Source organism: Sinocyclocheilus anshuiensis, unplaced genomic scaffold (assembly GCF_001515605.1).
Source record: "Sinocyclocheilus anshuiensis isolate Anshui unplaced genomic scaffold, SAMN03320099.WGS_v1.1 scaffold421, whole genome shotgun sequence".
Classification (NCBI taxonomy): domain Eukaryota; kingdom Metazoa; phylum Chordata; class Actinopteri; order Cypriniformes; family Cyprinidae; genus Sinocyclocheilus; species Sinocyclocheilus anshuiensis.
In genome coordinates, this window is record NW_015540859.1 from 884,866 (window position 1) to 911,960 (window position 27,095).

At 40.8% G+C, this 27,095-nt stretch overlaps 1 protein-coding gene across 1 annotated transcript in view; it reads left to right on the top strand.

Moving 5' to 3' along the window:
• Window positions 1-24,156, top strand: part of LOC107687954 (V-type proton ATPase subunit C 1-A-like) — a 26,403-nt gene extending 2,247 nt beyond the window's left edge. Inside the window, exons 2-12 of the mRNA XM_016485445.1 lie at window positions 2,405-2,472; window positions 4,695-4,780; window positions 6,223-6,317; window positions 6,439-6,530; window positions 12,611-12,709; window positions 12,797-12,869; window positions 13,376-13,464; window positions 15,449-15,536; window positions 16,463-16,560; window positions 16,653-16,779; window positions 23,999-24,156. Coding sequence (XP_016340931.1) covers window positions 2,405-2,472; window positions 4,695-4,780; window positions 6,223-6,317; window positions 6,439-6,530; window positions 12,611-12,709; window positions 12,797-12,869; window positions 13,376-13,464; window positions 15,449-15,536; window positions 16,463-16,560; window positions 16,653-16,779; window positions 23,999-24,094 — 1,011 coding nt within the window. The 3' untranslated portion in view covers window positions 24,095-24,156. The remainder of the gene's footprint in view (window positions 1-2,404; window positions 2,473-4,694; window positions 4,781-6,222; window positions 6,318-6,438; window positions 6,531-12,610; window positions 12,710-12,796; window positions 12,870-13,375; window positions 13,465-15,448; window positions 15,537-16,462; window positions 16,561-16,652; window positions 16,780-23,998) is intronic.
• Window positions 24,157-27,095: the final 2,939 nt, after the last annotated feature.

Consider the following 27,095-nt stretch of genomic DNA (forward strand, 5'->3'; position numbering starts at 1 on the left):
AGCGACCGCCGCTGCCTCGGGAGGTTCTGCAGCCTCAGCCGCCACCTCTGGAGACACCATAGTGGATGCCGCCACCTCAGGAGGTTCTGTGGTGGTGTATGCACCCCAAACACACCAAAAAGTGATCCCCATCATAGGAAGCGCTTCAGACAGGGGAATCAGTTCCAGAACAGGAGGGCTAGAGTGAGTGGGTTTGGGGATACCAGCTGCACGTGCAGACACCAGTGGTGCATCCCTCACACTGGATACCAGACTGGGATACCGAAGGGCTGACCTTGATAATCTAGGTGCAACAGACAGGACGTGACAAGACTCTGGAAGATCAGCTGTGATGTGACGTGACTCTGGATGATCTTGACTCAGAATGATCAGCAATGACTTGACTTGCCTCATAACGATCAACTGTGACTAGACTTAACTCATGACGATCAGTTGTGACTTCACTTGACTCATGAAAATCAGCTGTGACTAGACTTGACTCAGGAAGATCAGCTTGACTTGACACATGACGATCAACTGTGACTTCACTTGACTCATGAAGATTAACTGTGACTACTTGACTCATGACGATCAGTTGTGACTTGACTAGACTCATGAAGCCTCTGGTGGCAAGTGGATGGAAGTTCATGGACCGGATTCGTGACAGTAACTCTCTTTATTATAAGTAATAGTTGAGTGATTAACTCATTATCTCTCTATATAGATTCTAGGTATATCATATTATGTTATCTATGTTATAGATCAGTATTTTCACCATATTTCAATGTGATGCGCTCCTTCAAATGTCACAACTTGGCAACTCATTTAGAAATACGTTTTTCATTCATAAATACGACTTCGTTCTGTCATTCATGTGCTCAAAATGCGTAATTACAATATTTAGACTTGCACTTCCAGAGCAAATTATAAGGTCCAAATAATGTCTGTCATGGAAATACCAATGTAAATGAGTTATGTTGAAATTATGAAATTTAGATGATTTTAATTCTTGGATATATGTAAGAAGGTCAATGCCAAAATGCCCATCTTAAAGGGATATTCTACACAAAACTGAATGTCATTTACTCATCCTTAAGTTGTTCCAAACCTGTTCTTTCTTCTGTTGAACACAAATGAAGATATTTTGAAAAATGTTGGTAACCAAACAGTTGACGGTAGCCATAGTATAGAAAAAAATATTATTGAAGTCAATGGCTACCATCATTGGTTACCAAGCAGGTGGAGGGCTACTTTACATACTATTAATTTCAAGTGGACTGCCCCCAAAAGCCATGGGGTGCCACCCAAGCAAATATGGCCTCATGGCACAGACCCTGCAGTATTTGTCTTAAGAAAGCAGTTTTGCTACATGGAGATGCAGTGGGTCCAGATTCTGCTGGATCAAATTGTTATTTCACCCAAAAAGTTCACTCAAAAGATCTGTCATCATTTACTCAACTTCATGTCAATTCAAACCTGTATGATGGCTTTTTTCTTCTGTTGAACTCAACAGAAGATTTTTTGGAGGATGTTGGTAACCAAACAGTTTTGGTGACCATTGGCTTACAAGATAATTCTCAAAATATCTTCGTTCATGTTCGACAGAAGAAATTAATCATACCGTTTTGGAACGACATGAAGGTGAGTAAATAATAACAGAATGTTCATTGTTCATTTTTTGGTGAACTCTTGATGTAATGAGAAAATGGGCACAAAACGGAATATAATATTGGTTATTTCCAAGCAGGTCTCCAAAAAAACTACACTGCACAACAGTGTCTTCCATTGTTTGGATTAAAAAGGCAGTCTTTCCTTAAACCCATGCCACTGGTTTAGCCAGAATTTCACATTTGGGCCACTCAAACAATGAGAGCCACAGAGTTACACTCTTTAGAAAGTGAGAAAGGAGTTTATCTTAAAAAAAAAAAAAAACACTCTTCACCTTTAACTTTAATTAACAGAAGTTTAAGTTTGTATAGAATGATAATGGATAGCATGAGTTCCATTTACCAAACATGTGACTGGTTTTGAATTGCCCTGTCTTGGCAACATGACTCTAGTTAGTGACCAATTTGTTCCATATGAATTAATGGCTTCAAAAAGAGCTTGACTATGTGTCTGTCTGTGCATCGAAACAGGTTGTCAAAGGATTGTCAGATGTCTCCATCAGGAGCAACTTCTCAAAAAGTGGTTTCAGAAATTCCTGCTATGATTTAGATGTTTTGATGGTAAAACCTTATATTGGCTAAATGTTTGATGTCTCAAAGGTTGAAGTCTTAATATTTTTGGGAGGCATGTAGTATAATGGGCCCTCAGGATTCTAAACTAAAACCTCAGCATGTGAGAGGTGGGTTTTGTTATGTTTGATTCATCTATAATGCCACTGCTGTAGCTTGTGTAACGGTTTGTTGTGATGTTTCTGAAGGTAGGAACGCTGGATGTGCTGCTGGGGGTCTCTGATGACCTGTCCAGACTGGACTCCTATACAGAGGGGTAAGCACTATTGCTTGAAAAATTACATTCATGTTTATCTAAATATATAAATACATCATGTGTTCATTACTGAACTGCTTTCTATATTATAATACATTCCACTAATAATAGGCCCACCTTTGTCCTTTAGTATATGTTTCTAGTTTCTACAACTATAGCAACCAGAGTTACTTAAAGGTGTTTTTAGGGTATGATTCTAATAATGGAATATTTTTAGTGGATGTGTTTGCAATCACCTAATGCCATTTAACCCTGTAAAGTGCATATAAAAAAAGTGTATATAAAATAATAGTCAGAAAAGCTATATATGTATGCATGTAAAAAAAAAAAAAAAAAAAAGTATAACAGTTAATAAAAAGCATGTGTTTTATGTTTTGATTCATATTTGATACATCATTTTTTTTACACATTATGGCTCATATATATATAGTATGACATAGTGAGAATATGGAGGGAAAAAAACATCTCAATTTATTCATGGCCCAAAGCAAGCAAACATACTAAATTTTGCTGATGCTGATATTTATATGACCAATAAGTAAGATTAAACTCTGATCGCTTGTAATTTAAATCAATGAGATCTTTATAACAGTATAGCAGGTACTTGCATAAAATTATATAAATATCAGTCGTCACTATATATCTCCAATAATATGCCTTAGTAAGATGATATTTAGATCCTTAGTTTTATGATACAAACGTATAATGCAATTCAATACAATGACGATTGAGAGATGAACAAATAAATGTTCTTCAAAAGCCTGATGATCATATTTGAGACTCACATTTGAACATGGTTTTTCTAAAAAAAAAAAAGATCAAATAAATCAGTTGCTAAACGTTTCAGTCCAATATAAAAGATATGACAATATCAAAGTTATTCTTACGTTTACTTTATAAAATCAGTCAAGATTTGACAGCAAAAAGACACGTGAAGCACGAGCTGAGCTTTTAGATAATAAAATATCTTTAATTGCTAAAAACATCTAAACTATCAATCAGACGACAGAAGGCATGTAGTAGATTGTGTACAACAGATTTTTCAACATTTTCATTGTTTTGATCATGTTGATCATTTAGAGGCCTTAGAAATGTTCCCATCAAATATGATACAGTAGACTTTATAGGATTAAGAATCTATTAGACCTTCTTCTGTTGGTGTGTGGGGTTTATGTGTCTTTTGTCACATTAATATATTCCCGTATTACCAGTAAGGACTAGATCAGACTGATGTGTTCTATAGCACGTTTACCTCCATGTGTTTGTGGGAAATTTCTCGAGCTGTTGTAATACAATTATCAGTGAGTCACTCAATCCAGTCGAGTCCAGTTTCAGGTGCCAGCTGACATGAGTCTTCCCGTCTCAGCTACAATGTTTATGTGTTGTGGAAACTGCCCACTCTTTTACTCCTTTCTCTCTTTCAGTCTACGATATCCATTCATATGACTTCCAGACAAGGTTACACTGGGTTCAGGTGCTGGGGTGACCTTTGGGGTCATAGCTCTAAGTGTGAATACTAGCGTGGCTTTAATGCTTAATTATCATTATCCTGGCTGAGAGATATTTTGCAGCTCCAAGATTACTGAATATTCAACGCTAAAGATTTCAAACGGTATTGTTACATGACCACATTATCTTGTTAAGTTTTGAAAGTGGAGTCTATTTATTGTATTTATCTTATATATTTAACAGGTTCAGTAATTTCACTTTAATGGCAATGAATAGGTTCTTTTCATGCCATTAATTAAAGTGAAATAACTGAACATAAACATAGGAGCCTGAGAAAAATGCTCATTTTAGAAGAAAAACGCTTCATGCAAATGTAATAGTGAATAACGCGTTAAAATGATGCTTTACATGTGCTTTAGTATGTTACTCAACACATCAAAATAAGTGTACATTTTCAAAGCACAACAACTTTAACGTAAACTTGACATTATCACACTTATAAAAAGTGTACTGAAGTATGTTAAGAAACAAGTGCACCCTCCTTAAGTACACTTAAGTAGCCTTTTATTTCATTATTATATATCTTCAAGTTCTGTTTTTAAATATACTTTGAAGATCTGAAGTGCATTGCTTATTTATAAATTAAAGATATACATAAATGCTATAACAAGTGTTAGTTCATTCATAATAAATTGTACATTAACTACTGTTCAAGTATAGACCCTTAATCAACATATCACTCTTCTGCATTCTCTTGTACCACTGTAACACAGTGTGATGCGTCAGACCTCTCAGTGTTTGGGTGAGGTGATGGAAGAGTTCAGTGGAAAACTCCTGGAGAGCATGCTGGCCAATGGAGGTGAGTGAATGTGGGGAGCACTCCTCTGTAACGGCTAAACCTGTTCCATAAGAAAGCAGAGAAGAGCTCATTAGCAGAAGGCCACATCCTCTGAGCCGGGCCATGTTCACCACAGATCAAGTTACATAAGATATAAACATGGCTTAATGGAAGTGTTACATACCATGCAAATGCATGCAAATGATCATTGCCTTGCAAGATTGTTTCATTTCTTTGATTGTTAATCAAAAGTCTCCGTAATGCTTTGATAATATTATCAGCAGAGCACAGGACTCATCAGAAAGATCACCAGTCACCGTTGAAATCATACTTCCAGACTATACAAAGTATGCTAACATTTGCAAACTAACTTTCTGAGCTAGTACTAACCTTATTGGTGTAAAGTTATAAGCATATCTTTCAACCTTTAATGAAGTGCACTTAATTGTATCGAAAGTACACTTGTAATATTAAAAGTATATTTTTTTCAAAACTGCTAATATAATATTAATGAAATAACCAGAAGTTCATCCACAAGGACAAGTAGTCTCACCTCAAATATATGATTTAGACAACTTCAGCTTATGTAATAAACATACATGTGCTTACAAGCTTTACAATTCTGAAACTCACCATTAAACCCTTTGGTACAATAAATGTAAGTGCATTATTGTGAGTGTAACAGAAGCCAGATGGTAAGAGCAGCGCAGGTAAACAGGTGTTAGAGGGTGCAGTCTGTAGCGTCCTTATTAGCGCACCTGCCTCCCATGCCAGAAAGACAGGTTCGAGTCCCGCTCGGAGCAAGAACGCGGGGAGTAGAACTGCAGGGGTTACATTGGTGCCGTGACCCAGATGGGAGTGAGGTTTAGGGGGTGAGTGTAACGGAGGCCAGCTGGCAAGAGCTGCACAGGTAAACCTAACTCCCTGATCTCAAGAAGTACGCTAGAGACTGCAGTATGAATATAAATTATTTTCTGTGATAAATCACAGTATTTTCTCGCAACAGTAGTGCATATGTATTATTAACAGGTTCCTGTTTTCACAGTGACCACATAAACAGTGCACTGCTGCATAGCAGAAATGTCACCGACAAGTAGAGTTTCGACGCTGAGAATATTTTTTGTCATGCGTAGCACACTGAACTACAGAACACTGCACTGTAAACCAATTTAGAAATGTGTTCTTTTGCAGTATAGGCCTTTATGAAGTATTATAAAATTTGAAAAAAGATGTCCGTTGAGATTGATTCCACACTAAGTGAAAGGTTTCTATTCAGTAAATCTGACTGAATCCTGATAATTTAAGCAGTTAATAGCTGCACTTTGGGGTTTGTGTTTCATTGTTCCACACAAATTATTAAAGGACATATTCTGCATAGTAAATGAGAAATCACTTTATCTGCCTGTTGTTGTAATTATGCCGCTGTTCTGCTTACAGCATTCACTTGTTTCTTGATGTTTCAGTGGATTTGGCAACATATGTGACCAGTTTTCAATGGGACAGAGCCAAATACCCCACTGCACAGCCTCTGAAAACCCTCTCTGACATCATCTCCAAAGTATACACCTTATATAAAACACCTTTTTAAACAATTACAACTATTTGTTTCTATATGCCTGTTCTATTGTATAAATGTTTGTCTGTGTGGGTGGTTGTGTGTGTGTTTGTGTGTATGTTAGCAAGTTTCTCAGGTGGACACCGAGTTGAAATCCCGCAGGGCGGCTTACAGTCACGTGAAAGCCAGTATTCAAAGCTTTGAGCGAAAAACTGAGTGAGTTCTCATATCATGAAATATCATATCATGAGGACATACATTATATTTTGAGGTCTATATTAGAATTATCTTTGAATTGATTTCATGAAAAATTATATTTCAGTGCTTTAGTGTTCTCCCTAGAAACGTTTGAGTTCACTCGCAAAACTGTTGTGATGAAAATAATGAGGTGGGAATGGCAGGAAAAAATATATTTCAATGCTTTTGCATTTGCTCACAAAACTTTTGCATTCTCTTAAGAAACGATATTCACTCGCAAACCTTTTGTGATGTTAATGATAATAACAAACCATGTAACCATGGTTCCCTTTCAGTCAGTCATGCTCTAGTTATGTTGATACTGATGTTTGGGAGCCCCAATCACCTCTGGGTAGTAAAAAACAGGCCAATGAGACACTGACGAGTGGAATTTGCATGCCCAGTCTCTTCTCCATGCACACCGGTATATAAGCAGGCGGCGTGCATCCACTCATTCAGATTTTTGCTTTGGAGCCGAACGGTTGCTGCTGTATGTGCTTTTCGTTTTCTTCAATCACCTGTGGGAAATTCTCTTTGTTGGGCACTTGTGTTTACGGTGCATTCAGTGGTGTTTCTTCTGTCATAGCATGGTTAAATTATGCGATTCTCCCCTGGGTGCTTTGGCATCAAAATAGCAGTTTCCCTAGAAGAGTTACACGGATGAGAGCGTCTTTTTAGCGTTTCTGGATGCAGTTGTTTTCTGACCCCCTCTGACAGCCACGATCATTGTCTCATGTGTCTGGGCCGTAAACATGCTGAGACTTTGTTAATGGATGGTTCATGTCCTCATTGTGAGCACATGTCCATGGCAATGTTGAGATTGCGACTTTCCCTACTCGTGAGGGGGGAAGTCCCATCAGCTGCTCCCCAGCCCGGGAATTCTGGAAAGCATTAGTCCTCGCTGCTTAGCACTCAGGGAGATCTGAGGGTTACAGTGGGAGCTCTTCTGTCATGCCAGTCCTCACGGACCTTGTTGCATGCCGTCAAGCTCCCGAAGGAGATTGCCGGGCTGTCTCACAGCAGTCTGACAATTTCATTTGGGGCTCCGGAGGAGGATCAGGTGCTTCAGAGGATGAGGACTCTGACTCTGAGGACTTTCTCCTTCTGGGAGCACTACAAAGTCAGAGTCTGACTCTGAAGTGTCTGCTATGCTTTCCTGGGCAGTCGAGAACATTGGGCTTGAGTGGAAGCCTCCACCCAATCTGGAGTGTTCTCAGCTGAACGATCGGTTTCCTAGACGCGTGGTGCAACTTGCAGCTGCAACCCGCCTCAGTGCCAATTTTCCTGGAGGTGCATGAGGAGGTCACAAAGTCGTGAAGGGCACCTTTCTCTGTCCTAAGCTGCCTCCTATTCCCTCACTACCCTCGATGGTGAGGCCACCAAGGGTTATGTGGAAATACCTTGCATTTATGCCTGCAGGGTGCCGCCACATGGAGGGTTCACCTGGGTCTCCTGTAAGCTGATGTCAGCACATTCTTTGTACTTACGTTCAGCGTACACAGAGCTTCAGAAGCTCTGAACAGCTCTTTGTTTGCTTTGGAGGTCAGCAGAAGGAGAAGGCTGTTTCCAAGCAGAGGTTGGCCCACTGGCTAGTGGATTCCATCGCTTTGGCATACCAAACACAAGGCAAGCCATGCCACCTAGGAGTTAGAGTTCACTCCACTCTGAGTGTTGCCTCCACTTGGGTGTTGGCGCACGGCAGACATCTGCAGAGCTGTGGGCTGGGAGACACCTAACACCTTCGTGAGGTTCTACAATCTCTGTCTTGAGCCAGTCTCATCCCGTGTGTTGGGTACTAACAGGTAAATAATGGGGGGCCCGCTCTGTGTCTCGGTCACAACACCATTCCCCCTCAATTGGGGGGTGCAAGTGCCATCTATCTCGCCAGACGTGCTTCTCACTTGATAAACCCTGAGTTGAGCTTCCTCCAGCACCTTCAGCTGTTGGGTTTGGTGGAAGAGCCCAACGCCAGGCTCAGTACTTGTGTTGCATGCCTGTTTGTCAGCCCCTGTACTGAGCTTCTGGTGATCCATTGTGCGTTCCTTCCATGGTATGTTTTTTTTCTTGGTAAACCTGTATCTTCCTCTTGATAGAGTTGCTTCTGTCCAGTTTTTGTGTTAGTTTCTTCACTCTCCAGGTGGAGTCTACCGCAGCAACTCCATATGTAGTACTGCCATCTTGGTCAGTCCATTAGTGTACTCTCCACATGCTACCTCCCTTAGGGCAGGATGTGGCCTCCGTAGTGTCCCTCTCCGTTTAGATTTGGGTACCCTTCCCTAGTGTAATACATCTGGCCGTGTCTGTACCAACAGCTATTGTGAAAGAGCGGAATCTCTCTTTCCTGTTGGAAAAAGGAGCAGGAAACAGGAACAGCGGCTGTGGTCCTCCTCGTTGTGGGTTCTGCTTTTCGCAATCTCAACTGGACAAAAGTTCCTCTGGCTTACAATGGGGCGCTAGGTAGGTTACGATGTGGAATGCGAGCTGTTACTTGGCATGGTTGTACCTGCCAACTTCTGCATCACCAGATCTTGTAACACAGTTAAGTGGTTGTGGCGCTTTCTATAAGGAACCCAAATGTCAGTGTCGACGTAACATCGGATGTGTCTGACTGAAAGGGAACGTTTCGATTACATATGTAAGCTAACCCTTGTTCCCTAAAGGAGAGAACGGATGTTACGTCCCTCATGCCACAATCAAGAACCCCACCACTGAATGGCCGGTATGTAGTCTCGACTCCTCAGAACAAGCCTGAATGAGTGGATGGATACCACCTCCTTATATACCGGTGTGCACGGAGGACTGGCTGGGCATGCAAATTCCACTCACCAATGTCCGATTGGCCTGTTTTTTACTACTCAGAGGTGATTGGGGCTGCCAAGGGAAACCCCAAATTTCAGTGTCGACATAACATCACCGTTCCCTCCTTCAAAGAACGAGGGTTACATACTTTACCGGGATGTTTCCTGAGAGCGAGTTGGGGATTCTGGAGTTGATGCTATAGGGAACGCCATTAGCATGACTGGTGACTGGCAAAGTTGCCAATTCACTGGCTGAAGGCAGTTTATGACAGAGCACCCATGAGTATAAATGTGGGCCCGCAAAACATGTCATCAACTCTTTTGTCTGAAGGAGATGTGCAGTCAAACCCAATGCATAGCAACTAGACACCTCATCTTGTTCCCCTTCTCAGGCAACCATGGTTACGGTCGTAATCTGGACATTCCCTTTTAAAGTTGAACTTCGATGTGGCATCTGGATACTTTATGGGGAACCAATATCCACTCTACTTTGCTGATGGCGTGCCTGCCTCACTACACTGTAAATATATAGACAATAGTGGACATAGAATATCCTGACACTACAGATCAACCAGCTGGAGTCAAGGTGCATCAACCCTCATAGACTGCTTAGTAGAACCACTCCCTTAGCCAATATTTTCTGATAGTAAAGGGAAGATACACTGCTGGGGAGCTTCTACTTCATTTTAGCAACCCTAGATTAATTAGGGGAGAAAGCTCATACCTTGACTTGAATAAAATCACTTATCCAGGACTCACTATAGTTCATTTTTAGTTAAATCATAAAATGCTACAATGACAAGGAGGGACACCATCAGTGATCCAGCTGTGCTGGTCAGTTTGTAAAGCCTATAGAAGCACTTTATCTAAAAGGGAGCATACATTTCTACTACAAGACCCAACAAGAGTTGGAGAGGGAAGCAAATGAAACAGAGGGACTCTTGTGAGTTGCCCATCATAATTCCATTTGCCCTGCTCTACCCTAATGTACTACTCAAGCAGCCTACCAAAGGAAGCATGAAAGGTGCCAGAAATGCTAAGTAAATAGCACTCCATACTACAGCCTTCAATGTTAACACTCTAAGGGGGAGCATACATCCTCACAGCTTACTCAGGAAAGGGAGGCAAACAAAAGCAGGACATAATACTTTGCCCAGTATCTCTCATAAACCCAGGCTCTAAACCTCAAAGGAGCCACAGGGAAGCTTAGGCCCTACTTCAAGACCCAAAAGTAACAGGAGGAGAGCAGCTCATACCCTGCCTTGAGTAAAGGCACTCTACCCAATCAAAGGGGAGTGATATCCCTACTTCAAGAACCAAAAATAGTTGGGGAGGGACATAACCAAAGTAGAGGGAATATATACTGCCCTACCTAACTCTGTTCACTTTGCTCAACCATTGACTAGAGGGCACAAGCGACAAGGCGTGACAAGGAGGGTGGTTTAGTTCTAAAACAAAACCTACTCAATCCCTGTGAAACCAGCACCCAAACCTCCTAGTCAGGGGAGCAAACAAGAGAAAGGCAGGCTGCCATTTGCCAATAACTCTCATCCACCATACTCCAAACCCAAGGAGGCCACAAGGAAGCTTTACTTAAAGATCTACTTAAAAACCCCACTACATGGGGAGAGCAGCTCAATCCTGACTTAAATAAAGGCAATTCTCTAGGACTCGCTATAGCTAGCGCCTTTCACTCACGCTAACCATAGTATGCAATATATAAGAAGGGACACCCCACAGGCCAACTACCTCTGCTTGCCGGGTTTCCACCAAGCAACCATCCACAGAGGAGTGTACAATTATACTTTAGACCCTAACATAGCGGAGAATGTAGCTCAACCCTTGAAAAACATATCTGATATATCAATATCTGATCCGAAGTACAGTATCTTGCCGAAAACTTGCTGGCATGCATAAGTAAACAAGTACTACTCAGAGCGCAATATGAAACAAGTAACAGAAAGAGATATTCAAGCAGTTGGGAGCCTTATTCCTCCTACATCTCCATACTGAGGTGTTGAGATAATGGAGGAATTTGTATGTAGCTTGTATAGTCTCTCTAATGTAGTTGAACTATTTGTTGGTGGAGAGGCTGTGTGAGTAGCGTTATGTGAGGATGTATTAGTTTAGGATCTGCTTGTGATCTTCCCTGGTGCTGCATCCTCTTTGAAGGCTCCAATGGAGTGAGGGGATTTGGCTTTCGAGCGTGGGGAGTGAGTTCCCTTCTCACTTGACTTTTTGTCTTAAAAATGAATTAAAGTCATGTATTTTGCACCTGTACCTCTTGAAGTAGGGATGTATGCTCCCAGTTGGATGGGCGCTTCATAGGTCTCTCTAATATGACCCATGTTCAAGAACCTGGCAAGTAGATGTAGCCGATCTGCAAGCGCTAGTTACAGCAGGTCCCGGAGAAATGCCTTCATTTAAATCAGGGCTGAGCTTTGCAGCCTGCTTTTCCCATGTTTGCCCCCCTGTCTAGGAGGTTTGGGTGGTAGTTTTCCAGGTATTCAGTAGGTTTTGAAAAGGCTTGCAAACTTGTGCAGGGAAGTAGAGGAAGTGGATTATTAATAAAAACCTGCCTGAACTCTTTCTGCATCTAATTCCTCAGAATTAGACACACCACATTTAATCAGTCAAGTTAGAACCACCATGAAATCAATCCCTGCGATCGATCCTGTCCTGCTGCAGAGTCTCTGTTCTCATTCTTCAAGAGAAATTTTATCATAGGTGGAGCTTCCCACGAGCGAATGCATCAAAATGATAGCATTCAGCTCTCTTGAGAACCAAACGTCCCCATGCAAACTCTACATTTTTATCCCTCAAGAGAGAATCAAGGAATAACAGAGCCTCTCATGATGAATGCATCACTGTGAGTGCCTCCCATTCCCTCGAGAGCTGAACATGCTCTGTGCTAAAATCCCTGATGATGTGTTTTGCAGGCACCCTTTTATACTCACAGGCGCTCCCGCTTGTGATGTCATGAACTGCCATCGCCCAATGAATTGGCATGTTTGCTACATGTGCTCAGACTCAAGTTACGCTGATGGTGTTTCCCATAGCATCAAGTCCAGACGCTGTGTTTAAGTTCCACATCAAAGGGGAATCAAAAAGTTTACAAAACATGTCCCCTTAGGTGCTCTGTACATTTCCCCTCTAAATGTCAAAATGTAAAATGAGGTTCTTAGTTTTAAATGTGACCTGGATGTTTATGTGAGATTCAAAGAAAACTTAATAACCATCACTACTGCTGTACTTAACCAGGGGAAGCTTGCAGACCTGTGCATTGACCAATATTGTGAAAAAGGAGGACTTGGTTTTGAATTCAGAGTACCTCACAACACTGCTAGTTGTGGTGCCCAGGTCAGTGTGAACTCTGAGAGCAGATCTTAGCTCACGTATTACTGATCAAACATTTTTCTGAATGTATTTGTTACATCATTTCTATAGAATGGCATATGCACTATGGGAGAAGACGTATGAGTCAATGTCAAAGTTTGTGGTTCCTCGTTCCAGCCGGTTGGTACCCATGCATGTTTGTTGAGTGGTTTGTATTTCAGTGTTCCCATGGTCATGGAAAATCTGAAAATAGTCATTTTAATTGTTTAAATGTATTAATCGCTGATTAATTGATCATTGATATCTGGAAATCCACCCCCGTAATCTCTATAAAATGCTATTAAGAAATCTTTATCTAATAATCATGAACGACTGGAAAGGTCATGGAAATTCACTGAAAAACCTGGCGTGGGAACGCTGTTGTTTTGTCAGCCCAGATTTAATCTCATTTTACATATCTTGCTTTAACCATGGAGCAGAAGGCTAATCCAGCTGTATTATCAAGTTTCTGTCTAGCTGTTGTACTTTGTCTGGCTGTAGTCTGGAAGATAGTTTCCAACTCATTGGCTTTAATTTTCTGTGTATTTTCTCTCTGTTTCAGACATATCAACCAAACCATGGTAATTTTTCAGTTTGCCTCTAATCTTTTGCATGGAATAATAACTATGTTTATATTTGTATAACAGGAAGTTGGTTGAGGATGCAGATGCAGGGATTTTCACAGTAACCCTGTTTAAGAATGTCATTGCCGAATTCAAAACCAATGCCAAAAAGCACAAGTAAGCGTACTCTCAAATCTTAACTACACACCCGTGTTAAAAAGAAGCAGACTTTTAAAAAGAGTGCCTTAGAAGAATATACTTAAGTGCAAACTGAATTTAATGTGTTAGGACATTTATTTGGATGTTCATTTCAATTAAAAGAAAATGTATTATATATTAAATTTATATTAAATGCAATTAATAAAACTTTAGAGTGCTTTGGAGCGCCACTTAAGTAGGACTGAAGTACATCTTCATAAGTAATTTCATAATTACTTCTATGGAGTGACATCAAAACCTGGAAGACCAATTTGCCACAAATTCACTCAAGAACTGCAAGTACGCTCTCCTTTAAAATGGTACACTTACCTTATTGACCTCTAAAGGGTGCATAAAAGTGCCTTAAAGGTACATAGTAGTATTTACATTGTACATACAGTGGTGTGAAAAAGTGTTGGCCCCCTTCCTGATTTCTTATTTCTTTTGCATGTTTGTCACACTTTAATGTTTCAGATCATCAAACAAATTTAAATAATAGTCAAAGATAACACAAGTAAACACAACATGCAGTTTTTAAATGAAGGTTTTTATTATTAAGGGAAAACAAAATCCAAAACTACATGGCCCTGTGTGAAAAAGTGTTTGCCCCCTAAATCTAATAACTGGTTGGGCCACCCTTAGCAGCAACAACAACTGCAATCAAGCGTTTGCGATAACTTGCAATGAGTCTGTTACAGCGCTGTGGAGGAATTTTGGTCCACTCATCTATGCAGAATTGTTGTAATTCAGCCACATTGGAGGGTTTTCGAGCATGAACCGCCTTTTTAAGGTCATGCCACAGCATCTCAATAGGATTCAGGTCAGGACTTTGACTAGGCCACTCCAAAGTCTTCATTTTGTTTTTCTTCAGCCATTCAGAGGTGGACTTGCTGGTGTGTTTTGGATCATTGTCCTGCTGCAGAACCCAAGTTCGCTTCAGCTTGAGGTCACGAACAGATGGCCGGACATTCTCCTTCAGGATTTTTTGGTAAACAGCAGAATTCATGGTTCCATTTATCAGAGCAAGTCTTCCAGGTCCTGAAGCAGCAAAACAGCCCCAGACCATCACACTACGATTGGCAATCACTAAAAATAAATAACTTATAAATTATGGGAAAAAGGAGAAAACTGAGTGACGCCAAACCAAAGAAATAATCAAAAGCAAAACAACCCCGATAACTGAACCCCAACCCAACTAATCTAACTATCAAACAGAAAGTGTAGAAATAAAACCGCCGTATCCGACGCCCAACATAAACTACCCTAATTAATAACAAAAATACATAAGTGGCAGTCACTCTCTAACTAGAACTAACAAGAAAAGAACTACATTTAAATGCAAAAACTTACCTACCTCCTTTTCCCGACCCGAAATCATTCTAACAGGACTCACTTAACAAAAACACATTGGTCTAGGTTAACTGAGGCTGGCAAAAATGGACAGTCACCCACTGGCTGGAAAGCGGGACGGCTGACAGCAGCACACGAAACCCGGCCGCCTTTTAAACGGGTAGGTCCATCCTGATTGGTACACTGATGAACAGAGCAGCCAATAAACAAAACCTAAGAATTTAGAGCAGAAACAACAAAAGAGGAAAAGGAGAAAAGAAAACAGGGAGCAAACAAAAATACAAAACATACGAGGAACGTAACACTGTGCTATGGCATCCTCTGGGCAAATCTTGACAGAAATCAGGAAGGGGGCCAACACTTTTTCACACCACTGTACATATACCTAAATTGAACATATTAATAACTTTTTTAAGTATACCGCCCCTATGACAGCTTTTAAACCTTTTTTTCTGAAGGTGTACCATTTTTTAAATATACATTTAAGATTTTAAGTACACTGCAAGTGCATATTTAATTCAATTAATTGCACTACTTTTTAACAAGGTTTGATGTGCCTCTATGCTTACGTAGGCTTAATAAAGAAACTACTTATTCCTGTGGTGACCAACAGGTTTACAGTGCGGGAATACAACCTGGATGAAGCCGAGAAGCAAAAGCAGGAGATAGGCCGTCTCGCTGTGGATAAGAAGGAACTGTATGTAAGTAAAGCCTATTCTTTTTCATGATATAAACACTAAACAATATTCATTTAAAGTTATTTATTAAGCACTGGTTACAGAGAAAACAGACCTCAGAACTGATCAAATAAACGTTTTGCATCAATGATTCTTCAACATGTTCACCTGTGTTTGGATGCAACCTCCTGCTTTTTCCATTTTCACACTTTTTTATTTAGTTTTAATTTTTTGTCTCTCACCAACACCATCAGATAAAAAACGTGTACTGTCATATAGAATATTTATAATATGAATTTTAAGATCTACAGCTTCAGTAAACTACAGAATGACTACAGAATGGCATGAGTCTGGATGTTTTCAAACCCCATTTTCAGCCACGATTCGTCAGTACAGAAAATCTTGTTAAAAAAATTCCATATTTCCCATTTTATGTGTTAAATGCATGCATGCAATTTATTGTTGTCATTGTTACTAGCTACTAATTGACCTTATAACAGGTGAAATATGGAAAAATATCTTCATGGTAAAGACAGACTGTTATATTGCTTGATTTCATGCTATCCTTAATTTCAATATCTGAGAGTGTTGGCAAAAAAGTAGGCATGAAACCTTATAATGTTAACCTTTTCATTCTCATAGGACATAGTAGTAAATGTACATACCAATATTTCTGTTTGTCTGAAGTTTAATATATATTTTTAACCAACATGAAATATAGATATAGGATGGGCTAGTGAGAGGATTTTTTGGGGATAGTGAGAGACTAAACAGAAAAAAAAAAAGAAAAGAAAACTAAATTGTGTTGAGAGCATTCTAGTGATCATCTCTGATTATTAAGAGAGATGATGATGATGATTTTGATCATCAAAATTAATGGCCAGTAAAAGTTTTATTCAATGTCTCAAGAATCAGTGCAGTGATAACAGTGTGCTTGTTTGTCCCAACAGAGAACATTTGTGTGCTGGCTAAAGGTAAATTTCAGTGAGATCTTTGTGGCCTGGATTCACATTAAGGTCCTCCGTACATTCGTTGAGTCAGTTCTCAGGTAAAATGTCCACTTGAAGAAGTAAATTAAATAAATCATAGATATAAATGGATAAACACAAAACTCATTACAATTGCTCTGCTGTTGGTTAGGTACGGTCTGCCGGTCAGTTTCCAAGCTATTTTGCTACAACCCACTAAGAAGAGTAAGCAGCTAAGGCAGCAACTCAACTCTTTATTCAAACACCTCGACCCAGCAGTGGCAACCGGTAAACCAGATGTAAGATTTTTTTCATTCTCTTTTTATACCTAAATTCCCATTTCCAAAGCAACACATGATTAAAGGATTGGCGTACCCCAAAATTCATATCTATTATTAAATAAGAAATATTTAAATGTTGCTTGAAAAAAAAAATGGCATATAGAAATATTTCTGAATAGCCATCAATGGAAAAAAATGCTTTTTAATACCAGATGGTTACTACATCTGCTAGCATTTAAGCCAGGGCTCTGAACCGGTTCAAGGAATGAAAACGAACGAAATTTTGACTGGAACAGAACCAGCAACTAAATCAAATGTTATAGTTCCGAACAGAATAGAAAATTTGAGATGGCCATTAACTGGTTAATAACGTTATTTTATCGTTCCATTTAATATTTGAAATTTGCTGTCAACCAATCACAAATTCAAGTAGTAGGCTACGGCCTATGCAAATGTGACGCTGACGCATCCAACGAGTGAAATGCCCGCACTTAGCTGTCAACTCATCATAGGCAAGTCGCAATAGCAATGCACTGACGTTTTTCTGAGGATAGTGTAAGATGGATTCAACAGATCACAATCACCTGCAGCGCTTTTGTGAGCGGAAACAAAGAGAAACAGAAAACATAATACTATTGTCACACTCCACACAATGAGGACTGGAACGAAGGAGCGAGGAGACGAGGGATAAACTTCAACATGGACTTTAGTTCAACGAACGCAGGGAAACAAACACAGGAACTCAGGAGTGACATCCAGGAAGACAACAGCAGACACCAGATTCACGGAAACACAGGGCTTATTAACAGGGGAGTAAATTAGATAATTAATGACATACACCTGGAACTAATGATTACAAAATACACGAGGGAGAAACTGGGTCACATGGGGCAAAACACACAAAATATGGAACGGAGTCTGACATCACTCCCCCCTCCCGGAAGGCACGTCCTCGCGCCACACAACATCCAACGGGGAGGGGGGGTGGGCGCTCTGGAGGTCCCTCAGGACAGACACGGGACGGTGGCGGTACCCGTCCGGGGTGCCATGGCGGGTCAGGAGACTCGGGAGGCCATGGAGGATCAGGAGTCTCGGGAGGCCATGGCGGATCAGGAGACCATGGCAGATCCTCCATGGCCTTAGCTGGCTCGGCCAAGGGTATATGGCCCCCCTCCCCCAAATTTTTTTTTAAGCCCTCCCTGGGCTTAACGGGGGATCAGGAGCCCTCCCTGGGCCTAACGGAGGAACAGGAGCCCTCCCTGGGCCTAACGGGGGAACAGGAGCCCTCCCTGGGCTGAACGGGGGAACAGGAGCCCTCCCTGGGCTGAACGGGGGAACTCCCTGGGCTTAACTGGGTATCAGGAGCCCTCCCTGGGCTTAACCGGGGATCAGGAGCCCTTCCTGGGCTGAAATCGGAAACAGGAGCTCTCCCTGGGCTTAACGGGGAAACAGGAGCCCTCCCTGGGCTTAACTGGGAATCTGGAGCCCTCCCTGGGCTTAACTGGGGATCTGGAGCCCTCCGTGGGCTATACGAGGAACCAGGAGCCCTTCCTGGGCTTAACTGGGAATCAGGAGCCCTTCCTGGGCTTAACTGGGGAACAGGAGCCCTCTGTGGGCTATACTCGGGAACTGGAGCCCACACCGGGCTGGATTCGGGGACTGGGAAGCGCTTACGAGGAGCTGGCACTGGAGGGTGCTCTGGAGGAGCATGCACAGCAAGGCGCTTTCGAGGAGCTGGCACTGGAGCGAGCTCTGGGGCTGGAAGGCTTGACTGAGGAACCACCGGCGGGCTTTCCACATGAATGGCCGGCGGACTTGCCACATGAACGGTCGGCATTTCTAGGCTGAGGACTATCGTGGAGCTTCGGAGGATTCGGGGGTGTTTGGGGCTGAGCAGGCGGTTCGAACCATTGGTGCGGTATGTGGGGGTTCCTGGCATGGAGTGAGCTGGCGAGACGTGGCGTGCCTCAGAGGGGACTGGACGACGAGACTGAAACTTTTCCCTTATTTCTTCAACTTCATCATTGGAACCGTTTAAATAAAGAACAAGATTAATCAGCTCGATCAGAGGATAATTACACACAGGAAGATCGCAGCGGATCGTCTCGCCGTCTAGTCCCAGCTGAAAGCACACACCAAGAGCGGCGTCGTGCCAGCTCAGCTGGTTAGCAAGCTCTAGGAAATCCTCCACATACCACTCCAACTTCCGACCAGCCTGCTGCAAACCCCACAGCTTGTCCTCAGCCGTCATCTTACTTGGGTCTGCTGTTCTGTCACACTCCACACAATGAGGAATGGAACGAAGGAGCGAGGAAACGAGGGATCAACTTCAACATGGACTTTATTTCAACGAACGCAGGGAAACAAACACAGGAACTCAGGAGTGACATCCAGGAAGATAATTCAACAGCAGAGACCAGATTCACTGAAACACAGGGCTTATAAACACTGGAGTAAATTAGATAATTAATGACATACACCTGGAACTAATGATTACAAAATACATGAGGGAGAAACTGGGTCACATGGGGCAAAACACACACAAAACATAGAACAGAGTCTGACAACTATAGACTTAGATGTTAAATAAAAAAAAAAAACTTAGCTTTTTTCCTTAATCTCTCTTGTACTAATCTGAACAATGCTTGAAACTTTGTATTGCAAACACTTCCTGCATTTATTTGCCTCTTTATGATAAATCGCTTATTGTATTCCTCAATTGTAAGTCACTTTGGATAAAAGCGTCTGCTAAATGAATAAATGTAAAATGTAAATGTATAAATGTACATAAAAAGGAATAACAAAACAAAAGAAAAAATGTGATGAGTTTCGGTTTATTGTGATGCGAAGAAAAGTTCACGGAAAGGAAAAAGAGACAGCGGAAAGTATTTTTCTTTATTTTGCAAAAGCTTTACAGTTTTATTTATTTTAGTTTTATTTATTTTGCAAAAGCTTGACAGTTTTGATTAATGATGTCTTGCTTCTATCTAGGCTATAACCAACCAGCGCTGGGATCACTATCGCGCCGGCGATAACTAAAAAATAAAAAATATTTTTGCAACATGCAGCCTGTTCATTATCAAAATAAAAAATGTTGTGAGTGAAGTAGCCTACAAAGCCTATTACACTATGTTGAGCTTGAGAGCGCAGTTCACCATCAATCGGATACGAAGACAAAACGTTGCTGAAGGTTTTTACTTTTTCAGCATACTCTCACTTTATTCATCACTTCTGCTTCAGCTTAGTACAACGTAGAGACGTAAAACACATAACAACATACGTCATCACTCCCATACCATAATACCTTCAAATAGAACAATAGGTAATTTGGCTGATACCGTAATGCAGTGTATAAGAGTGCAATACTTAACACACTCTTATAAATAAAGGTGCTTAAAAGGTTCTTCACAGCGATGCCATAGAAGAACCATTTTTGGTTAAGTGCAATACTTATCACCCTCACTCGCTCTTATCTTATTGTATTACCAGAAGAATAACAAAAAAACAAAACAAATAAGACTTCTCTTTTACATAAATAATGTAAAAATACATACACTCTTAAGTGCCAAACATGTCTCGGGCAAATACATGCAAATAGTCTCAATGTCCATCTGATGCTAAATCAAATTTTCTTGTGCTGCCTTCTGCATAACCGCTCTCACACTTAGCAGACATGACAAGTGTGAGAGCGGCCTATGCTTTTGGACCTTCTTTGTGCTTGGATAGTACACTAGATAAGCTGGGCTGTTTTTATCATAGCCAATGAAAATACCCTGTTTGCATCTAGAGTCTAATTTGCCTTTCTCTTGTTTGTAAACAAAACGCGTCGATCCAAATTTCTGCATTTTGGAAACGTCTGGCTTTCTGCCTGTGAATAACTCATATGGTGTTTTCTTTGTACATCTACAGTAGCACCTGTTTCTCATGTAAGCTGATGTTTGCATAGCATAGTTCCACAACTCATCTGGTAACTCGCTTTCTATCAGTAAGCACCTGCTCATCTCATAGAGTGTTCTCCAACCTCTCTCTGCTGTGCCATTCTGGTGAGGCGAATAAGGTGCAGACGTTTCATGTCTAATCTTATTCTTTGTTAACAGTGCCTGAAAATCTCAACTCATAAATTCAGTGCCATTATCTGAATGGATGCACTTGACTTCTCCATAAGGTGCTATGTCTGCCAAGAACTTTTCTGTGGCTTGTACTGTGTCTGCCTTAGACTTTAGAAAATACACTAAGTGCTATGTCTGCCAAGAACTTTTCTGTGGCTTGTACTGTGTCTGCCTTAGACTTTAGAAAATACACTAAGTGCTATGTCTGCCAAGAACTTTTCTGTGGCTTGTACTGTGTCTGCCTTAGACTTTAGAAAATACACTAAGTGCTATGTCTGCCAAGAACTTTTCTGTGGCTTGTACTGTGTCTGCCTTAGACTTTAGAAAATACACTAAGTGCTATGTCTGCCAAGAACTTTTCTGTGGCTTGTACTGTGTCTGCCTTAGACTTTAGAAAATACACTAAGTGCTATGTCTGCCAAGAACTTTTCTGTGGCTTGTACTGTGTCTGCCTTAGACTTTAGAAAATACACTAACATGGTACCCGAGTAGTCGTCTGTAAACGACTGTGCATACCTGTACCCTTCTTTGCTCTGTGTTGGCATAGGGCCGGCCAAATCAGTGTGGATTAGTTCTAAAGATTTCTCTACCTTTCTGTCTGGCTCTCTGTTTCTTGTCTGAGTGGATTTCCCCTTCGTACACACTTCACATAACCGATTTTTGCTTACTGTGCTTCCTTTTATCTCCATGCCTCTAACCACACCCTGTAACTTTTGTACATCTTCGTAGTTACAATGACCCAAAATTTCATGCCACGTTTGTAGATCATGACACACTTTGCACTCATCAACACTTTCTTCAATAGTTGGCAAATAATACAAATTTCCACCTTCGTGGATGTCAAACCTGCTACCTTCTTTGGTAACCATGTGGCTGTTCCCCCTTTTAAAGGTAATTGTTGATCCTCCATTTGTTGCCCTTGCTACTGAGAAAATGTCATGTGGGTATGAAGGCATGTATAGTGCGTTCCTTAGCTGTGCTCTGTGATGTTGTCCAGTGTCATCTAGGAAATAAATCACGGCTGTTCCTCTTTGTTGAGCCATTCCACTGCACTGTGTACTATTTTTACAATGGTTGCACCACACCCTCTTGTAACACTTTCTTGCTTTGTGTCCTTTTAGTCCACATTTGTAACATGTCACATTGGCATCTTCATCTTTTCTATCTTTAGCGTGTGACTTGGGAGGGCCTCGTCCTTGTCTCGAATAAATAATATTTTAGCATCCAGATACATCGCGAATATGGAAATATTTGGATTCGTGCCTAATGAGAGAGATAGGCATCAGTTTCACCTAAATTTGGAGCCCTCCGTGGGCTAAACACAGGAACAGAAGCCCTCCGTAGGCTAAACTTGGGAACAAGAGCCCTCCGTGGGCTAAACTCGGGAACCTGAGCCCTCACTAGAGCGAGCTCTAGGGCTGGAGCCGACACAGGAGCGAGCTCTGGGGCTGGAGCCGACACAGGAGCGAGCTCTGGGGCTGGAGCCGGCACAGGAGCTTGTCTTCGGAGGAAAAAACAAATATGGGCATAATAATTAAATTGGAGCACGTGGGGGAGGAAAACACAACACGAGACATGGAACAGAGTCTGACATTTATAGCCTAAATGCTTTAACTTTAGAGGATTTGTTGTGGAGAGAAGGGAACTAATAGCTGCGTTTATAATGTTCACAAACATTCTGCTTTACCGGTATTTCAGCCTACATTGAGCAGCGGGTTAAGATACCAGATCTCTTCCTGTATTTTTTTCTTCTTCTTTTTGAGTAAAGAAAGGCTGTACTTTATTATTATTATTGGCTAAGAAAATGTTTAAAAAAATAACGTTATTAACCGGTATTTTTTCTACTTGAACCGGTTTCGGAATGGTAATAATACAGAGGAACGCAGGAACAGAAACGTTAAAATATCGATCGAGTGAACTGATGGAATAATTTTTTTTTTAGTTTTCAAGCCGTGATTTAAGCTACTCACTCTCATGTTGTCATGATTCGCTGCCGGAAGGAACGCTGGGGACGCGGAGAAGCGTTAAACAGTCTTTCCACAACAGGAACGAGGAATGACACACGAACAACTTATAGACCCGACAAACACTAACTGAACGGACTGGGGCTTATAAACACAGGATAACGAGGGCCTAATCGAGGGGACTAAGGAGACACACCTGGAATCAAATTAACACAATCAACAAGATGGAGAAACTGGGTCACGGGGAGCAAAACACACACAAACAGTCAAGAATCCTGACACGTCATTTCAAAGCCGTGTGACTTTTTATTTCTTCCGTGAAACACAAAAGAGAAAATTCCAAAGAATTTAACACCTGCTACTCGCTCTTGTAATAAATGGGGACTAACGTGTTCAAACTTCAAAAATGACACAATAACACCCTAGAAATACCTTAAAAATATCATAATTGTAGTCCACATAAGCTAAATATCAACGTGTTCTAAAGCCATATAAATACTTAGTGTGAACAACAATCAGAAATTGTTGTTTTGATATGAAAAATTTCTAGAACTGCTCACTGACATTAGCTGTTTACATTTACATATTTTTATATACAAGGTTTGGGATATTGCATAAAAAACACCAAGATGCTCATAAAATCTTAAAATGTGCATAAAAAGGAATGCATTCAACTGAGGTGGCAATTTTTTTATTCAGTAAAAAAACATGCACATAAACTATGATGAAAATAAATATAACGAATAACAAATTTACAGAATAAATTCCTGGATGCACAAAAAAAAAAAAAACTCATGTGACTTTGCCTCAACATATCATATAATTAGATAACTGGATTAACCAGAATAGCAATCCCATTTCACCCCATTTGTTTTAGTCAGTCTGAAATGCCTGAGCCAAAGTATGTCGTCAAAATGATTTGGTATAATTACCTCCCAGAACTGGCTCACAGGTTTGCGTTCCCAAAAATCAGGCATCCAAACACAAGATGACAGCAGTTGTTATTGCTTTTTGTCTGTGTGCTCTGAGGCGCAGGTGATTTATTATGTAGGAAAAAAAGAGTCAGAGGCTTCCCTGATTGCAGCAACATTTTATGTTTATTAATAGTTTGCATTATTTTCCCAGAAAGTGAAGATTTTTTTCTCTTGCTGTCATTCTTCCTAGGTGGGGCTTGATATCCCAGATGGAAACACCAACCAGCAGGAATATTACTCCTACATCTGTTATCCTGTCAAAATTCATTTGGTGGATCCAAGTTAATGCTAAATCATAGAATAACGTTATTTGGCACTCATTGTTTTGCATCTTGCAGATTTAAATAAACCCTGACAAACAGATGGAAGACATGGTTATTGAGTGTGAACTTTATGACCTGCAGTATGTGAAGTTGTGAAGACAGATACATTTACTTGGGAACTATACTGGTTTTTAAATTACTATTCAAATTACTATTTTTGTTGCCAAATTAGAGAAGATTAGTTGTAAGAATTACAGATTAGTTGTAACATTGACCCCAGGTGTTATACTCTGGAAATGTATCATACTAAAAATATAATTTAAAAAATAATTTCTGAAATACATAAATTAAATGTATAACAAAATGTTTTTTCAACATGTTGTCATTCAACATATATGTATTTAATATATATTTATCATGTATTTGCAAAAAATGATTGCATTGTCAGTTCTACTTTATATTAGGTGGCCTTAACTATGTACTTACATTGAAATTAATCATTTGATACAATGCATTTTGTGTACATGCATGTTTTTACATTGTACTTATATTAAAAAAAATACCTGCATGTAATTACATCTGTAATTAATTTCTGCAATTACATTTATTACTCAGATTGACCCAGCCCTTACACCTTAACCCACCCTTAAACCTACCCATACCACCAAACCAAAATAGCAGCAGAAGTGTTTACAAAATTAACACAATAAGCACAATGTACTTATTTTTTTTTTATGTAAGTACATAGTAGTTAAGGCCATCTAATATAAAGTGGAATAATCAAAGCAATAAAATGTATGCCATCAAATATACATGTTGGCATAGTTCTTAAAGCATAACGAAAATATATCAAAGCATTTAACATAAATAGCTAATTTTCTTGGAGTGCATTTCAATAACACCTCAATGGAAAATAGCAAACCAGTGAAGAAGTCAGGACACTCAAACAAACAGAGCAACATATTATCAAGAAGTAGGGTTTTCTATAAAATGTTTATGTATTACATTGATGTTGATTCCACCAATTTACAACAACAAGATATATACTACTAGTTATTGGTGTAACAGTGGTTCTATTAATAGTGGAAGACCACCAGATACGGTTATGTCAAGCATCTTTTTCAAGGTTATTATGATCCATCCAAATGACAGGTATCCCTGAGCCCTCCAACCAGTGGTGCTACTCTCCCAATGCCAACCTGACAGCCAGTAATTACCGATATTGTATTTCTGTTCCACTGGGGAAAGCTGGTGAGGAAAAAAAGCACAGCTGTGCATTTTCCCATCAGAACAAGAGCTCTGGGGCAAAATGGCCCCCTACCTCTAATGCATCAACCTTCACCACAAATTGACACAAAGGGACAGGATTAGAAAGAATGAGGGTGAAAACAAAGCAGCTCTTAAGTTCTTGAAATGCCTGTGGCGACCAGCTGAAGCGTTTCTTGGTGAAAGTTAAACTTGTCAGAGGAAAGGCAATCTGACTAAAGTTCTGAATGAACCGCCTGTAAAAACTGGAGTCAACAAGGGCAGAGACTTGAAGGACAATATAATTTTGCTACAGCCTGACCTGGGGAAAGTGCAAAGTCCAGGTAGATTGCCATTTTTAGGGGAATTTTTTAGATTTTTATCCTTGCCAGGATTTCTATATTGCCTAAAATATCCAGGTTTTGGCTGTTTGCGCTGCACAGACCAATTGTTGTATGACATGTACCTTGAGAGCTATAGAGAGCAGATGGCTCCTTTCGAATCATACTTTGCTGTCATTCACCGATGAGCAGCACTGCTTCAAGTCGAACACAACTAATATGTACGCGTATTTGCATTGCTTTGACCGTTCTCTATAGATCCCACCTTCTCACACGCCACGATTGGTCGATGCATGTTATTGGTCAAACTTTTCAATCCTTACCTTCAGCAAGTATGAAAACAGGAAAACAACGCCAAAACCTGGACATTTTAGGCAATATAGAAATCCTGTCCAGGACGTGTCCCGTAAAAATGGCACATATGGTCACCCTAAGTCCAGGGGATTTCTCATCAGAAGTATTGCTCACCATTAACCCTCTCTCTTTAATGGTCAGCTCCTCCTCTTACTGGGCACGATGGTGTTCTGGACGTCCGCAATAAAGGCACAACTCATTAACTAGCCAATGATGTCGCTCCTCAGGTGATGTCCAAGCTTTCCCAGTCAGCATGGGTTCCTCCTCTGACAAAGAATAAGCTGAGGTGACTGCAGAAACAACTGGAACGGTAGCAGGAGACTGCTCTGATGCCGAGTTCACACTGCACGATTTTCAAACTCGTCGGATCGCCGTTGTTTTCACACTGCACGACTATCTGAGGTAGCAGTCAGTCGCTGCTGTGTTCACCTTGTACGATGGATCGGCGACAGGAGGTGACACACTGCATGACTTTACAATAGGAAGAATCGCCGACAACTCTGTCTGGTCCGCAAACTACGTTTCACAACAAAACACACGCGAAAAGTGATAAGGAAATAACACAAGAACCCGCGTATGCAGAATTCAGTGGAGGAATCAAAAACTGACAGAAGTGGGATAGAGCCCATGTGGGCTCAGACAAGAATCCCTGGAATGATGCACAACATTAATTCTTGTTGTCCCACATTGCTGTTCCCCACTCTCAAGCTCTACCAGCAACGAGTGTCATTACATAAGCCACTTTATATTGCTCAGATGGAAAGCAATATGGTTGCAGGGCACAGATTAAGGAGCATCAAGTCAAGAATGATCAACAAGAACTGGGCTCAGTGGAATAGGGCGAAGGTGGGTTAAGCCAGGGCTCAGAGCTTTGAGAAGTAGCAGCATCAGCAGGTGGTAGTAGAGTGGTTATGGCATCAGAAGGCAGAGCTGCTTGAGAAGCAAGTTGAAGCTGCTGAGTAAGCTTAATGGCCAATCAGAATCCTCTGCTTAGATACAGCCCAACAAATATCAGATGCCTCTTCTGAGTCCATGATATGGCTAGATTGTTCTGTCAAGCGGATGTAGGACAGATGGACTCAAT